General features: G+C 49.9%; 1 protein-coding gene across 2 annotated transcripts in view; it reads right to left on the reverse strand.

Annotated features, from left to right (window-relative positions):
* The window catches only part of PTPN4 (protein tyrosine phosphatase non-receptor type 4), a 215,690-nt gene that overhangs the window by 35,784 nt on the left and 162,614 nt on the right, over window positions 1-17,292 (reverse strand). For both annotated transcript variants that reach the window (XM_082261048.1, XM_082261049.1), the window contains exons 18-21: window positions 15,368-15,424; window positions 14,963-15,119; window positions 13,236-13,402; window positions 11,046-11,136 (exon numbers count right to left, since the gene is read on the reverse strand). In XM_082261048.1, coding sequence (XP_082117174.1) covers window positions 11,046-11,136; window positions 13,236-13,402; window positions 14,963-15,119; window positions 15,368-15,424 — 472 coding nt within the window. The remainder of the gene's footprint in view (window positions 1-11,045; window positions 11,137-13,235; window positions 13,403-14,962; window positions 15,120-15,367; window positions 15,425-17,292) is intronic.

The following is a 17,292-nucleotide window of genomic DNA, read 5'->3' on the forward strand; positions in this document are numbered from 1 at the left end:
CAATGCAAAAACCCAGAAGTGATGTCATGACATCACTTCCTGGTACTGGCGCCAGATTTAAAAAAGTGACAGCATTCAAAACAGCCAAACATGGCATTTTGAATGCTTTAAGTGCAGAGGAGGGGTTTGGGGTCTTTTGTATCCCCAGATCCCTCCAAAAGAGTACCTGTCATGTAAAAAAACATTTTTCTTTTAAAATGTACGAAAATATCGGCGCATATCGGCCGATATCGATATGCATTGGCCAAAATATCGGTATCGGCAAAACTGATTTCATTCGATCACTAGTTCCAAGTAATTTTCTAGCAAAAAATAACTGATTTTAACTTGTAAGCAATAAGTGTCAGAAATAGGCCCGGTCCTCAGGTGGTTAAATTGCGTTTCAAAAACGACTGCGCAAATACCCTGCGACATAAAAAATTGCAAAACCCACCAATTTATTCTCTAGGGCAGTGGTTTCCAAACTGCGGCCCTTTGCTTGCCTTTATCCGGCCCTTGGGACACTATTCCTCCCACGGATAGGAGATACTATTCTGCCATTTGACACCAACAATGGGGCACCATTTCTCGTACTGACACCAGTAATGGGGCACTATTCCTCCCTCTAATACCAAATGTGGCCAAGTTTACTCTTACTGATGCCAGGAACATTTCCACTCCCGCTGAGCACAGTCCAGCCCCCCTAAAGTCTGAAGGACAATAAATTATATATATTTAGAAGGACAATAAACCAGCCCTTTGCTTAGAAAGTTTGGAGACCCCTACTCTATGGCCTCTGCTTAAAAAAAAATAAAAAAAGATTTATATATTATATATACACATACATATATAGATACACACACACATATATAGATACACACACACATATATATATATATATATATATATATATATACACCCCGTTTGGGGGTTCTAGTTAATATTCTAGCAAAAAATACAGATTTTTACATGTTAGAGAGAAGTGTCAGAAAAAGCCCTGGGAGTCAAGTGGTTAAACTGCAGAAATGTCAATAAAAATTGGAATAAAACCGGATGGTTCACCCTTATTGCCCCTCTGCCTGTAATAATCCCTCAGAAAAGAAAGAATAATAAATGACCTGTTCTTCTTCTCTGGGCCGGGAGGGATTAAATGGAAAATTAGAGAGAGGAGTAACGCAGAGGAAAAAGTGAGGAGGGATGGGTGGACAGAGCAGGACGCTCAGGAAGGAGGAACAGAGGAAGGGGGAATGACAGACAGAGGGAGAGAAGGGAATGGATGATGGACAGAGGCTGGGCAGAGGACACGCTGCAGAGAACTTCTGATTAGATACAGACATATATGATCTAATTGCTCTTGTTGGATAAGGTCGGGGTCAGCGTTCACCATCCCAGAAGGACTAGTGATCATTTCTATCAGGTCAGACTGCGCTTAAAGGAAAAGTCCACTTTTTTTATTTTTACCCTGTTTTACATTACATTTATATTTAGGGTGTAAAGTGAAACATTTTATAAAGCATTATCCTCAAAACCAAATCCACCCCCCCCCCCTCGCCCTGAATCGTAGCGTGCATCTTATACATCCCAGCACACACTGGGGGGCTATTACTGCGTCCACTGACACCAATGCTAGAAGTTATTATTACATACACTGACACCAAAGCTGGGGGCTAATATTGCATCCACTGACACCAATGCTGGGGGGGGGGGCTACTACTGCATCCACTGACACCAATGCTGGAAGTTATTATTGCACTTACTGACGCCAGTGCTGGGGGGTTATTATTGCACTCACCGACACAAATGCTGGGGGTTATTACTGCGTCCACTGACACCAATGTTGGGGGCTATTACTTCATTTAATGACACCAATACTGGGGGCTACTATTGCGTCCTATGCAGTGTTAATTTGGTCGACTAAATTAACACTGTTTTAGTCAACTAAAATACGACTAACACAATTCAGATGACTAAAATACGACTAAAACTAAATTGAAAATTGACATCAAAATTAACCCTCCTCTGCTGGCCTAAATCAGCAACACAATTCCATCCAAAGCCGGTAATAATAGCAGAATAAAGTTTAAACATGTATTGCACTCCAGCATAAGTAGGGGGCATCTACTAAGCTGCTGAAAGAGGAAAAACATTAGGAAAAAGGCTTTTCTGATATTCTTTCTTAATTTTTAATGCTGGTAATATATTCAGGTAATATGTGCGATGACAGTACAGCCGATACAGTTTACAGGTTTTTTTTTTTTGTATTTCAAAGCTGCACTTCTGTTTGTCAAAATGCAATATTTTTCTTTGTTTATGAAACTGTTTTATTTATAAAGATGTTATCTATCACAATGACTTATCTGTGTCTGTAGTGCATGTTGAAACCTTAATACCACAAGTCCCGGGTCACACTTATGCGATGCGGGAAGGCTGCGAATTCGCAGCCTGTTCCCGCATCGCAAACGCACCTCTGGCAGTTCACACTGCCATATGCGATACGCTGGGGGTGTCAATGAAATGTTAACGACACCCCCAGTTTGATCGCATATCGCAGTGCGATCTGACAGTTCGCACAGGATCGGATCGCACAAGTGTGAACCACTGTGCGATCCGATCCTGATGCGGCTGGAAAAAAAGGGTCATGTGCGAGTTTGGTGCGGATACCATGCGAATTCAGCCATACAAAGTGTATGGCTAAATTCGCATCCGCACCTCCGATCGCATGTAATGAAGGAGCAGTGTGCTCCGAATTACATGCGATCGGCGCACTCGCAGAAGTGTGAACCGGCCCTAAATAATAACATATTATTAGATTTTTACTCCAGGAGTATATAATTTGTTTGAAAAACCTAGAGAAATGTTTAAATAATGAATTACAATTTACCTAAACACATTTGATTTGTAGATGACTAAAATGTATGAGATTTAATTAGACTAAAATGTGCTGGAGATTTTAGTTGACTAAAATATGACCAAAACTAAACAATTTAGATGACTAAAATACGACTAAAACTAAAAACGGAATTTTTGTAAAATCTTACCTGTAAAATTCCTTTCTCTGAGTCCTCCGACAGTCGCCGCCTCTTCATATTCGTCACATATGGGGTATTAGACTTTGCTCCGAAGGAGTAGCTAGGCAACAGAATATGTTAACAATAAAGCTTTAACATATCCCACCCTCAAGGGGTGGTCCCCTCAGTCAATACCCTCCTACTTCCTGCAACCATATCTCAGTTTTAGTGGAATAGCAGTAGAGTATACATTCAAACCCCAAAAGAGGGGCGGGGGCGGCGACTGTCGGAGGACTCAGAGAAAGGAATTTTACAGGTAAGATTTTACAAAAATTCCGTTTTCTCTTACGTCCTCCGACAGTCGCCGCCTCTTCATATTCGTCACATATGGGGACGTCCCAAAGCAGTGCAAACATGAGGGGTGGGAAACGCATCCGCGCCGAAAGGCAACGCAGTCTCCACATCAAAGAAAGGAACCTTACCAAAGGAAGGAAACCAGCTGGGCAACAGCAAAAATAAGTGCTCAACAGGAGCAACAACCCAGGAAAAGACAAAAAACCAGGGGATACAAAACTTATCCCAACAGCCAGGAGTCCCCAACAAGGGACCCTAGGGAACAGCCGCACTAAGAACCTTGCGGCCAAAGGAAGCATCCGCCGATGCCTGAACATCTACTTTGTAGAATTTTGTGAAAGTGTGTACGGTCGACCAAGTCGCCGCCTTACACACCTGGGCTACAGAAGCCCCATGACGACAGGCCCAAGACGTACTCAGGGATCTAGTAGAGTGCGCCTTCACAGGCACAGGGGGAACCTTCCCCTGCAAGGCATAGGCCTGTTCAATGGTCTGCCTGATCCATTTGGCAATGGTAGAGGCGGAAGCCGCCATGCCCTTCCGAGGACCCTCTGGAAGAACAAACAAGGAGTCCGTCTTTCGAAAAGACTCAGTCGATTTAAGGTAAACCCTAATCGCCCAAACAACATCCAGAGAATGCAATCTCACCTCCTTTGGATGTTTAGGCTTCGTGCACAACGAAGGCAAAACAATATCCTCGTTAAGATGGAATTCCGAAACTCGTTTCGGCAGAAAAGAAGGATTAGGTCGCAAGACCACCTCATCCAAATGAACAACCAGGTACGGAGACTTGCAGGACAAAGCCGCCAGTTCCGACACTCTGCGAGCCGAAGTGATCGCCACCAAAAAGGCGACCTTTTTGGACAACATAGACAACGAGATCTCCCTGATCTGTTCAAAAGGAGCACGTTGTAACACAGACAGGACTAGATTCAAGTCCCAAGGGGGCAAGGGATCCCTCCTAGGAGGAACCAGATGCCGCACACCCTGAATAAAAGTGCCAACCAAGGAGTTGGAAGCCACGGGACGTTGAAACAGAACGGCCAGCGCAGACACCTGACCCTTTATCGTAGCCAGCGCCAAACGCTGATCGACACCCGTCTGAAGGAAAGACAGCACACGGGAAACCGAGTACGTGCGGGGTGAAAACCCCCTGGACTCACACCAGGCAAAATAGGCCTTCCAAGTACGGTAATAAACCTTTCCCGAGGAAGACTTCCTCGCGTTGATCAAGGTATGAACAACCTCTGGAGAGAGACCCTTCTCCTTCAGGACCTCGGTCTCAACAGCCAGGCCGTCAAAGCCAGCGACTGTAAAGCAGGATGGTAAATCGGTCCTTGAGACAGTAGATCGTCCCGAAGAGGCAGACGCCAGGGGGCGTCGACCGCCAGATTCACGAGGTCTGCGTACCAGGACCGGCGAGGCCAGTCCGGTGCCACAAGAATCACCGTGCTGCGTTCCGAGTGTAACCTGCGAAGGAACCGGGACAGCAACTGAATCGGTGGAAACGCGTACATCAGCCTGTACCGATGCCACGGGGCCACTAACGCGTCCGACGCGTCTGCCCGAGGGTCGCGCGTCCTTGCCACGAACCTCTTCACCTTGTAGTTGAGGCGAGACGCGAACAGGTCCACATCTGGAAGACCCCACTTCGCGCACAACATCTGGAAGACAGCCGGGTGGAGAGACCATTCCCCCTGATCCAGGGTCTGGCGACTCAGATAGTCCGCCTGCCAGTTCTCCACTCCCGGAATGTGAACCGCCGTTATCGCCGGGACATGAGTCTCGGCCCAAGACAGAATGTCGGCCACTTCTCGAGCCGCTCGGGCACTCCTGGTGCCCCCTTGGTGGTTGATGTAGGCCACCGCCGTGGCATTGTCCGTCTGCACCCGAACCGGGCAGCCCTGCAGCCGGTCCGTCCAGCGATGAAGACAGAGCCTTATCGCACGCAATTCCAGAATGTTGATCGGGAGGGAAGACTCCCCCTCCGACCAGGTCCCCTGGGCGGACAGAACGCCCAGGACACCACCCCAGCCCGACAGGCTGGCATCCGTGGTGATTATCGTCCACGAGATCGGACGAAACGACTTGCCCCCGGACACCAACGGGGACTGGAGCCACCACAGAAGGTTTTCCCTGGTGCGATGACTCAACGAGATCTGAAGATCCAGAGACTGAGGTCGCCCGTCCCACTTGGACAAGATCTCCGCCTGGAGACCCCGCGTGTGAAACTGCGCGAAAGGAATCGCCTCGAAAGCCGAGACCATCAATCCCAGACATCTCATACACGTCCGCAGAGACGAGTTCGGAACGTCCCTGAGGGACCTGACTTCCTCCTGAAGAGTCCTGAGTTTGTCTTCCGGCAGGAAGACCCTCGCCTGCACCGAGTCCAGTATCATTCCCAGATAGGGAAGACGAACCGACGGACTCAGTGTCGACTTTGGAACATTTATCGTCCAACCGAACTCCTGCAGAGTTTGCATCGTGACAGACAGGTCCTTCTCCAGACCCTGACTGGTCGCAGACCGAATCAGAATGTCGTCCAGATACCCCAGGACAGAAATGCCCTGGGCTCTCAATAATGCCAGAACCGGTGCAAGCACCTTGGTGAAGACCCGCGGAGCCGAGGCGAGCCCAAAGGGCAACGCCACGAACTGGTCGTGATCCTCCGCAATGGCAAATCGAAGGTATCTCTGATGACCTTCGAATATGGGGATGTGAAGATACGCATCCTTCAAATCGATGGAGGCCATGAATTCCCCCGGAACCAGGGCAGCCACCACCGAGCGCAGGGATTCCATGCGGAACATGCGAACCCTCACAGAGCGGTTCAGAGCTTTCAAGTCCAGAATTGGACGAACCTTGCCCTCCTTTCTGGGCACAGTGAACAGATTGGAATAAAACCCCCGAAATCTGTCCCGATGAGGCACCGGAACCACCACTCCCTGAGCCCTCAGGTCCCGCACCGCCAGGTGCAGATCCCGCAGGCGCTCCGGAGACAGTTGTAGATTTGAGGGAAAAAATCTGCTCTCTGGCCGAGAGAGAAACTCGATCTTGTAACCAGATCGAACGATTTCCAGAACCCATCTGTCCCGCACACGGGCCAACCAGGGCTGAAGAAAACCGAGCAAGCGTCCCCCCACCCCAAAACTGGGTGAGGGCGCCCCTTCAGGCCGAACTGTTATGGGCCGCAGGTCCGGATTGGCCGGACTTCTGTTTTCCAGACCAGGGTTTCTTCTGAGAGCCCTGGCCCTTGAACGGTTTGCCCTTGTAGTGCGGCCGAAAGGCACGAAAGGACCCCTGAGGGGGCCGAAAATTAGCATGCTTCTTCCCAGAAGCCCCCTTAGCCTTGGGGAAATGGGGCAAGAGAGTGCTCTTACCCCCGGTAATCCCCTTAATCAACACATCCAGGGACTCCCCAAAAAGGCGAGACCCATCATAAGGCAGATTGGCTAAGGTTTTACGTGAAGATTGGTCCACCGACCAACATTTCAACCAAACCAGGCGGCGAGACAACACCGCCACGCTGTGCACACGCGCGGCCAACGGAATCAGGTCCAGGTCCGCATCACACAGATACATGACACCCTGGTGGATCTGATCCACCATATCCAGGGTCGCCGCTGAGGCCGAATCGGCCACTAGGACGCGCCTAAGCATCTGCGTCCAACTTGCGATCGCCTGGGCCGCCATGAGAGAAGCAAACAGAGCCTTAAGCATAGAACCCGTAACAGAATAAGTATGACGGGCAAGAGACTCCAGTCTCCTATCCGTGGCATCACGGAAAATAGGGGATCCCTCTGCAGGGATCGCAGTGGCTTTGTTCAAAACCGCAATAGCATGATCCACTGGCGGAGGCACACACCACCGTTCATCAGTGGCAGGCGAGAAAGGATAACGCAGCTTGAATTTACTTGGTACCGCAAAAGGCTTGCGCAAATCGCGCCATTGGTCCTTAACAGCGCGCTGAAAATCAGCATTGCAGGGAAAAACCTGCGGCGTCCTGCGTTTTCTTTGCGTCCCATAAGCCGCCAAGGCAGCTGGGGGACACACCTCGTCCTGCAAACGTAGCGTCTGCTTAATGGAAGCAATCAACTCATCCATGATTGCAAGCTCTTCAGGCGAGCCAGGGGGAGAATTATCAACCCCCTCAACTTCAGCCTCTACCTCAGACCCCACTAGATCAAGAGAGGAGCGGGACCCCGATAGGGGGGTCCCCGCCAGAACAGCCCCATCACCTTCACCCTCAGAATCAGAGGACAGAGCAACTCTGGGCCGTTTAGTAGATTGAGCAGCCACCAGCATTTGCACCTGTGCAGCAAGGCCAGCCACAATAGTGGCTAAATCCCCCCCTGGGGGGGAAACAGCGGTCCCCTGGCTTTCCACCAATACTGTGGGAAACTTGCCCTCCTGAGAATCCATTGCCCCTGTATGCCAGACAACCAAGGGTTAACTGCCCCCTTACAGCAAGCGCGGCAAGCGCAGCCCACCGCACCACACTCAGGCACAATGAGACCCCCACAGGGAATATACAGACTGAATACAGGCAATGGAACACAGGAATAGAAGGATAAAACCTGAGGAGACTCCGCTGCTGCTGCTGCCTCGATCGGTGCTTCCAGGAGAGAGGAAGTGATGCTGCCAGGGCGCTCTATGTAAGCCTATGGAGGCTACAAGAAAATGGCCGCCGTGCATGTAAACCATGCGGCCGGAGTGGGCGCCGGTAAAATGGCGCCGTTTGGCGCCGAAATCGCCGCTCCACAGTGCATAAAATCACACACAAAATTATCCCAAAATATGGATACATGTTAGATCGCCGCAGCGATCGCTGTATATGCCCCAGCATGCCATTAAAAACATGCCCCACAGCACACAGCTCCTCACACTGCCCAGCCTGACATACTCAGTGTCATACAGCTCCCCCCCCCCCTTGCAGCCCACAGCATGCAGCCGAGATATAGGGAGACAAGCAGTGTGATTAAAGGCAGGTTACACAGTCCCAGACTGAGACCCCCCCCAGACAGACAGGTCCCCACATAGATACACTTACCTCACATGGCGTGGGGAACCCGCACAGGCGAACAAGCCGCTGCACATGAGGCAGGGAGAGTCGCAAATCAAGACGCACACAATGGCGGTTCAGAAACCGCACAGCGTCCGGTGAGGTAGCCACCTCACCAATCATCCCTGCACCGAACAGGGATGGGTCGTTCACCGTGCCAGGAGCGTTACCTGGCTGAACGCTCGATGGCAGACTGGGAAGCCACTGACCCACGACCTGCGACCAGGGGGATCAGCCCGAGACCCAGTCCGCATGATCCTCTTCGTCCGAAGAACTAACTAATGCTGACAAAAATAACAGCTAAGTAAAGGTAGAGAGAAAACTCAAACAAAAATCAAAAAGAAGAAAGAGTCTGGGACAAAAAGTCCCAGCACAGAGAGAGCCAGCCACTCCTGACAAGCTAGACATTAAAACTGAGATATGGTTGCAGGAAGTAGGAGGGTATTGACTGAGGGGACCACCCCTTGAGGGTGGGATATGTTAAAGCTTTATTGTTAACATTCTGTTGCCTAGCTACTCCTTCGGAGCAAAGTCTAATACCCCATATGTGACGAATATGAAGAGGCGGCGACTGTCGGAGGACGTAAGAGAAATAGGATTTTAGTCAAAAGACTATAATTAAAACTAAATTGAAATGTGCTGCCAAAATTAACACTGGTCCTATGACATCAATGCTGTTGGTTAATATTGGACTTACGGAAATTGATGCTGGGTGTTATTGTACTCCAATATTAGTGTGCATTGTGATACACTTAAAAAAAAAAATGCAGCCGGAGCAAAGTTTTGGGTGCTAAGGTATGAAAACGCGCTGTTATTTTGCGACCCTGGAAGGGGTCAGGGACCGGACTTGAGACCCTCTATAATTTTACAGCTGACCACCACTGTTATACATGAATATGCTTTTTTTAATCTTTTTACATGAAATGAGGAGTTCACATTTACAGAAAAAAAATGTAAAAGTGAACTAAACTGAAATTTCAGCCCCCCCCCCCCCCCCCAAGTCACCGCTGTACTTCTGGGGCTGCCAAGAGATCAGCACCCCCGCAGCCATTCCAGCGGTTCAGGGATTTGAAATCCACACTCTTCTCTTTCAGTGCTTCCAGGATAGACCCGAATGATTGACAGCTCAGCAACCGTGGAGGTAAGTAGAGCGGGGAGCAGGGGGTTAGGGAGTGTATCCAGTGTTAATTCACATTTTTTCTGTAAAGGTGAACTAACCCTTTAACAAGGCTGTAGAATCCAAACTAGCTGTGTAGGCGGACTACAAGTTCCATCTGCCACTGCGGCACATAGGACTTGTTTAAAGCAATCGGCTCATCGTTACTCTGCAATTCAGCATCAGTGGCACTTGCTCCAACCAGGTCTGTACCTCCATACAGATCTGAGGCCGGAGGTAAACACTCAGAGCTGAACTAGAACCTTCAGGGCCCCAGTGCAAGAAACCATGAAGGTCCCCCCTGGACCCTGGCCGGGACCCTTCCCTTCAAGCCTGGGGCTCTTCCCACTGATCCTGGGGCCCTTTACTCTCGTTGCGGGGCCCTTTATTACGGTCCTGCAGTGGGGCTCTTTCACCAGTTCTGCAGTGGGCCCCCTTCCTGCCATCTTGGGGCCTCCCTATGGTGGTGGAATGCCAGGGCCCGGTCACAAGTGTGACCTTTGCGATCCTGGAAATTCACCCACCGGTGTCAGTATTTTTTATTTTTGGGTATTTTAATTGTATTATTTTTTATTTTTTTAGTGACTGACTATGACTCTGTCCATTCAGAAAAGGAAGGAGCTGGTATATTACATATTTACCGACACCTTCCTGGTTCTCTATTGTGACACATCCCCTGCAGCAGCCGGCAGGAGAGTGGAGGGAGCGCAGGGGGGGGGGGGGGGTACCAGGGAAGCACACAGGGGCCCAGGGACAGCAGAACATAAGTGAAGTGGATAGGAGGAGTGGCGGGGGCAGCATACAGAGGAACCAATCCCCTCCATTTTCCTCCTGCAGCTACAGGAGGAAAAAGGAGGACAGTGATTTCTCTACATGCTGCCCCCGCCACCCCTCCTATCCAGGTGTACAGGGGAGCCGCACAGGCCCCCTGGAGCATGGGGCCCGGTTGCAATTGCAACCCCTATAGTTACGCCCCTGTAAACACTGACAGATCCTGATGTACTGACCGCAATGCTCTATAGTAAACACATTTTTTTATTATATCAATGCTTATGCAATTACTAAAGTTTAGCTATTGGCGGACTATGCCTTTAAAGCCCGCCCCCCCATTGTTCATCTTCTGCACACAGCTGGTCATAAAATGCCATTAGTTGTTGACTTGCTTATTTTCTCAACTGACTGAAAGCTTGTAATCTGTGTTGCCGGGTTCTGAGTACCGCCCTCCCAGGCAATGAGCCAAAAACTGTGAGTTTTGTATTTCTGCCGCCTTATATTGCCCTCAGCTCCATAAAAGACTTGTGTAGCCTGCGACTCTTCAGCTGTTGTGCAAGCAAACACTCCAAGGTGCACTGCCACCTATGGACGGTAGTGCGTGCTGGGACTTGTAGTCCCACTGCAGATGAAGAGCCGCAGTTAGTCATTTTATCAATAGGTGGCAGCAGAGTTTCAGTGCTGTATTTCACACACACAATCCACGGTCACTTACAAGGCGAAATGTCTCTGTATCGATTCTTACAGACGTTCTGAGGTAATTTGGCACAAGACATTGTCATCCCGGGCTTCTTCCTGTACAGTTGCTAAAAGAGACAAAGACGGGGAAATTAGTGGCAGTAAGGAGAGTCTTCAACCATCAGATTCCATCTACACTCAAGGGGCAATAATAAAAAAACAGAGAGGTCTCTGCACATTCCAAAGAATGGAACTTGTGCAGGCTGCTGGATTCTGTAGATATCTCACTATAGGGCTGCCCTGTCCTCTCCCAGCGCTGTGGGGGTTAACAGCTTCAGATCTCCAGGCTCAGCTGCACTAAGGTTGATCCAATGGGGACACGCCCCCTCCTCCAATGAGAACATTTCTTTCACCAATGAGACTGCTGTAAAAAAAAAAAAAACTGCATTACAGGGTTGCCCTCTCCTCTTCCTGCTGCTGAACTTCCAGCTCTTTGGGGGTTAACAGCTTTGGCTCTCTGGGCTCAACTGCACAAAGGATGATCCAGTGGGGACACGCCCCCTTCTGCCCTCTCCTCCAATGAGAAAAGTTCTTTCATCAATTAGACTGCTGTAAAAATCCTCACTGCAGGGTTGCCCTCTCCTCTTCCTGCTGCTGAACTTCCAGCTCTTTGGGGGTTAACAGCTTTGGATCTCTGAACTTAGCTGCACAAAGGATGATCCAGTGGGGACACGCCCCCTTCTGCCCTCTCCTCCAATGAGAAAAATTCTTTCACTCATTACACTACTGTTAAAATCCTCACTAGAGGGTTGCCCTCTCCTCTTCCTGCTGCTGAACTTCCAGTTCTTTGGGGGTTAACAGCTTTGGATCTCTGAGCTCAACTGCACAAATGATGATTTAGTGGGGACACGCCCCCTCCTGCTCTCTCCTCCAATAAGAGAAGTTTTTTTTTTTTTACTGATTACACTGCTGTAGAAATCCTCACTACAGGGCTGCTATGTCCTCTTCCTGTTGCTGAACTTCAAGCACTGTGGGGTTAACAGCTTCAGAGCTCTAGACTCAGCATCACTAAGAATGATCCAACAGGGACATGTCCCCTCCTGCCCTCTCCTCCAATGAGAAACGTTCTTTCACTGATTACACTGCTGTAGAAATCTTCACTACAAAGGATGCCCTGTCCTCTTCCTGCTGCTGAACTTCCAGCGCTGCGGGCAACTGGGACACTCCCCCTCCTGCCCTTTGCTCCAATGAGAAACAATCTTTTACTGATTACACTGTTGTAGAAATCTTCACTACAAAGTATTTCCTGTCCTCTTCCTGCTGCTCAACTTCCAGGGCTGTGGGGGTTTACAGCTTCAGGTCTCTGGGCTCAGCTGGGTTAAAATGATCCATGGGGACACACCCCCTCCTGCACTCTCCTCCAATGAGAAAAGTTCTTTCTCTGATTACACTGCTTGTGAATGGGAGAGGGTCTGATCAACCACAAGATTCCCTCTTCCATCCACAGCAAACTCTGTTACTAAAAAGCTAATATCAAAACAAAGCTTCACCCTCACCATATCCATGGCGCTGCTACGGAGTGCCTCAGTGATCACTCTCATTGGATAGCAGAAAGGAAGGCAGGCAAGGTTTAGTGCACAAGATGAAGAAGCCAAGCCTTTAGGTTCATGCATACGGCTGTATAAAAATACAACAAAGAGTATGCAGGATTTTACTTGGGTAAGCTTATCCTGCATAAAAAGTGGTCTGTTTGCTGTATGCATGTAACATTTTAGGAATATTTATAGGTGTACAGCATTACAGCGTATAAGGAAATGGCCTCTCCTGGCCACCACTATTGCTCAGAGCCAAAAATGTGCTATCAGTGGTGACTGTGCTGCTAACTACACACTACTGATAGAAGGAAGCCACCTAGCACCCTTTTGTTGGTAGGACATAGGCGCCTTCTGCCACCCAGCGTCCTTCTCTTGCAATGACATAGATGGCTTTTGCTGCCTAGCTCCTTCTGTTATTAGGATGCAGGCAGCAGATGCTTGCTAGCTTTTTTTCTGTTGTTAGGACACAGGGGGCTTTTGGTAGCTAACATCCCTCTGTTGCTAGGGCAAAGGCGGCTTTGCCAATTTGCATCCTTTGTTGCTAGGACGCAGGCAGCTCTTTTACACCTATAGAGAGACTGGGCTCCCGATGATCATCACATAACTGAATTATCTCTAAGAGCGAGCCTTACATCAAACTGTGCCAGGATCGTCCCGTTGAGCAGACCCTCAGCCAGCTGTATCATCGACTCCCTCAGGGCATCGTCCTCGGAGTGAATGCTGTCTCTGGGCGTCTTCTCCGGGATGTATTGGAAGTCCGGCTCATTTTCCATCCTCTCTTCCAGGATATCATAAACCGCTGGGGACACAGAGAAAACAATCAGAAATGGATTCTGAATCATTAATGCATAGAGATAGAAGCAGGTGCCAGGCGCTGTATAGCTGGCTCCTTGGTGATGGACTGCGGGCTCTGTCTGGGTGTACTATCATGTGACCTGCCCGATGACACATTCAGGAGGGGTCAGATCCCACCACACAGAGGAACACAAGCAGTGAATGTATCTGCAAAGTTCCAACAACAACTGAATAGGCAGAAATCTCCATCACACTGTAGAGACTTCCTCCTATTTTTGGGATTCATTGGTGTTCTCCCTCCATGCCAGGAAAAAAAAGAAAAATCTCCCCAGTAGGGCATACACACCTTAAAAAAACAACACTGTAAGGTGGCCAGGCTCCAACCAGGCCACGCCCCAATGAGTTTCACTCCGCCCAAGGAGCTCATGGTGGTGACTAAGCTCCATGGGTGGAGTGAAATGTGTTGGGGCGTGGCCTGGTTGGAGCCCGGGCTGAGGCTTACACCTTCGTAAAGGGATTGTAAAGTCAGAAGGTTTTTTATCAATGCATTTTATGCATTAGGATATAAAAAAAAAAACCTTCTGTGTGGAGCAGCCCCCAAAATACTTACCTGAGCCCGTCTTTATCCAGCAATGTTGCAGGAGTGTGTATACTGCCTGGGAGTCATTGGCTGAGACAGCAGCGCGGTGGGATTGGCTCCTGCTGCCATCAATCAAAATCATTCAGCCAATCAGGATAGAGAAAGGCGGGGCCGGGTCACAGTTCCGTGTCTGAAAGGATACAGGGAGCTGTGACTCGGCTCGGGTGTCCCCAGAGCAAGCCGCTTGCTGTGGGGGCACTGAACAGGAGGGAGGGGCCAGGAGAGCAGAAGAGGGACCCGAGAAGAGGAGGATCTGGGCTGCTCTGTGCAAAACCAACTACACAGAGGAGGGAAGTATAACATGTTTGTTATTTGAAAAAAAAAAAAAAAAAAGGAGACTTTACAATCCTTTTAAGGGGTTTTGCAGAGATGTGCAAATGGGAAAAGACGTTTCCCTTTTCCATTAGATACAAAACGTACACTTAATTCATGGCAATGTACAGCAGAGCACTGCACTGCTGTATACTGCCATGCGATTCTGCATGGTGCGATGCAATAAAATGCAGCAGGTCTGCATTTTAGTGCAGCCATAGACTGCATTGCAGTGTAAATGGGACACATAGGAAACAATTGTTTTCTGTGTGCCCTTGCGGTGACAGATGTTTTACAATGCAGTAAAACATCTGTCACCACACAGGGTGTGATTGCCCTAGCACAATCCCCCCTACCCAGTCAGCAGAAAAATTGTCCTCCACTAAACCAGTCCCTGGTGGTGGCAAGCAGATAGGGGACGTCTGATATAGAGCATTGTTTTTATGATTAGATCTACACCTTACCAATCACGTTCATGTACTGGGAGCTGTACATATATGATTTACCAAACTTCACCCAAGGAACGGAAGGTACCGTTGGACTCTTATGCTAACTCCACCTAAATCCTTGCCCTGCTCATAGTGGAAGAGCAGACTTGACACCAGTACTCACCGTTAGGTCGGACCAGCAGAACAAGCTCTCCCGAGTGCCTCTCACAGCTCGCCTTGATAAACATGACAACCTGGTCATGCGTATGCTCAGAAATGTCCCGTCCGTTGATCAGTACAACCTGATCCCCTTCATTTAGACGTGGGACACATAGGTCAGCCTGAAGGAGGAGGGAAAGGTGAGACAAACATCAGATGCAACAAAGTCAATACAAGTCAATACATTTGCTTTTAAGATAGTAAAAAAGCCCTTGCAGCACAGATGCAGCAGGACAGAGAATGTGGTCTGTCAGTTCACTAGGAATCAGTGACAACAGTGAGTAAGGGAGGTCTGTGTGTGCAAAGCAGGAGTTCTGAACAGCAAGGTTCACTGTGGCCTTAACAACCAGTACACCAAATGGAGACGTACCGATGTCCCTGGGGCCACCCGAGACACAATCACTGGCATCTTCTGATCAAATCCACCCTGCAATAAAATAGAAATATATTAACTGAATCGCACAAATCAGTGAATGTGTCCAGGGTAGAAGACAGAGAGAAAATGAGGAAAGGACAAGAAAGAGGGAGGAGAAGATAAAGGGGGAGAGTAGAAGAAGAAGGAGGAGAAAGAAAAGGAGAGGGAAGAGAAAGAAAAGGAGAGGGAAGAGAAAGAAAAGGAGTGGGAAGAGGAAGGAGGAGTGGGAAGAGGAAGGAGAGGAAAGAAGAAGGAGGAGAGGGAAGAGGAAGGAGAGGAAAGAAGAAGGAGGAGAGGGAAGAGGAAGGAGAGGAAAGAAGAAGGAGGAGAGGGAAGAGGAAGGAGAGGAAAGAAGGAGGAGAGGGAAGAGGAAGGAGAGGAAAGAAGAAGGAGGAGAGGAAAGAAGGAGGAGAGGAAAGAAGAAGGAGGAGAGGAAAGAAGAAGAAGGAGGAGAGGAAAGAAGAAGGAGGAGAAGGAAGAGGAAGGAGGAGAAGGAAGAGGAAGGAGATGGAAAAGTAGGAGAAAGACAGGAAGGAGGAGAAAGACAGGAAGGAGAAGAGGGGGAGGAAGAGGGGGGAGTAGACGGAAGAGGAGGAGAAAGAAAGCAAGGAGAAGAGGAAAGAGTACAAGGGGAGAGGGAGAGAGAGAGATAGAGAGAGAGAGAGAGGGGGGAGAAGGAAGAGAAAGATGAAGGAAGGGAAGGAGGGAGATGAAGGAAGGGAAGGAGGGAGATGAAGGAAGGGGAGGAGGGAGAGGAGGAAGGGAGGGAGAGGGGGAAGGGGACGAGAGGAGGGAGAGGGGGAAGGGAAGGAGAGGAGGGAGAGGGGGAAGGGGAGGAGAGGAGGGAGAAGGAGCAGAGGGAAGGAAAGAGAGGAAGGAGGAGAGGGAGTTAAAGAGGGAGAAGGAGAGAGAGAGAGGAAGAAGGAGATGGATAGCGAGGGGGAGAGGAAACAGGAGAGGGATAGCGAGGGGGAGAGGAAACAGGAGAGGGATAGCGAGGGGGAGAGGAAACAGGAGAGGGATAGCGAGGGGGAGAGGAAACAGGAGAGGGATAGCGAGGGGGAGAGGAAGGAGGAGATGGATAGCGAGGGGGAGAGGAAGGAGGAGATGGATAGCGAGGGGGAGAGGAAGGAGGAGATGGATAGCGAGGGGGAGAGGAAGGAGGAGATGGATAGCGAGGGGGAGAGGAAGGAGGAGATGGATAGCGAGGGGGAGAGGAAGGAGGAGATGGATAGCGAGGGGGAGAGGAAGGAGGAGATGGATAGCGAGGGGGAGAGGAAGGAGAGATGGATAGCGAGGGGGGAGAGGAAACAGGAGAGGGATAGCGAGGGGGAGAGGAAACAGGAGAGGGATAGCGAGGGGGAGAGGAAACAGGAGAGGGATAGCGAGGGGGAGAGGAAACAGGAGAGGGATAGCGAGGGGGAGAGGAAACAGGAGAGGGATAGCGAGGGGGAGAGGAAACAGGAGAGGGATAGCGAGGGGGAGAGGAAACAGGAGAGGGATAGCAAGGGGGAGAGGAAACAGGAGAGGGATAGCGGGGGGGAGAGGAAACAGGAGAGGGATAGCGAGGGGGGAGAGGAAACAGGAGAGGGATAGCGAGGGGGGAGAGGAAACAGGAGAGGGATAGCGAGGGGGAGAGGAAACAGGAGAGGGATAGCGAGGGGGAGAGGAAGGAGGAGAGGGATAGCGAGGGGGAGAGGAAGGAGGAGAGGGATAGCGAGGGGGAGAGGAAGGAGGAGAGGGATAGCGAGGGGGAGAGGAAGGAGGAGAGGGATAGCGAGGGGGAGAGGAAGGAGGAGAGGGATAGCGAGGGGGAGAGGAAGGAGGAGATGGATAGCGAGGGGGAGAGGAAGGAGGAGATGGATAGCGAGGGGGAGAGG

This window comes from Pelophylax lessonae (assembly GCF_965119305.1).
Source record: "Pelophylax lessonae genome assembly, chromosome: 6".
NCBI lineage: Eukaryota > Metazoa > Chordata > Amphibia > Anura > Ranidae > Pelophylax > Pelophylax lessonae.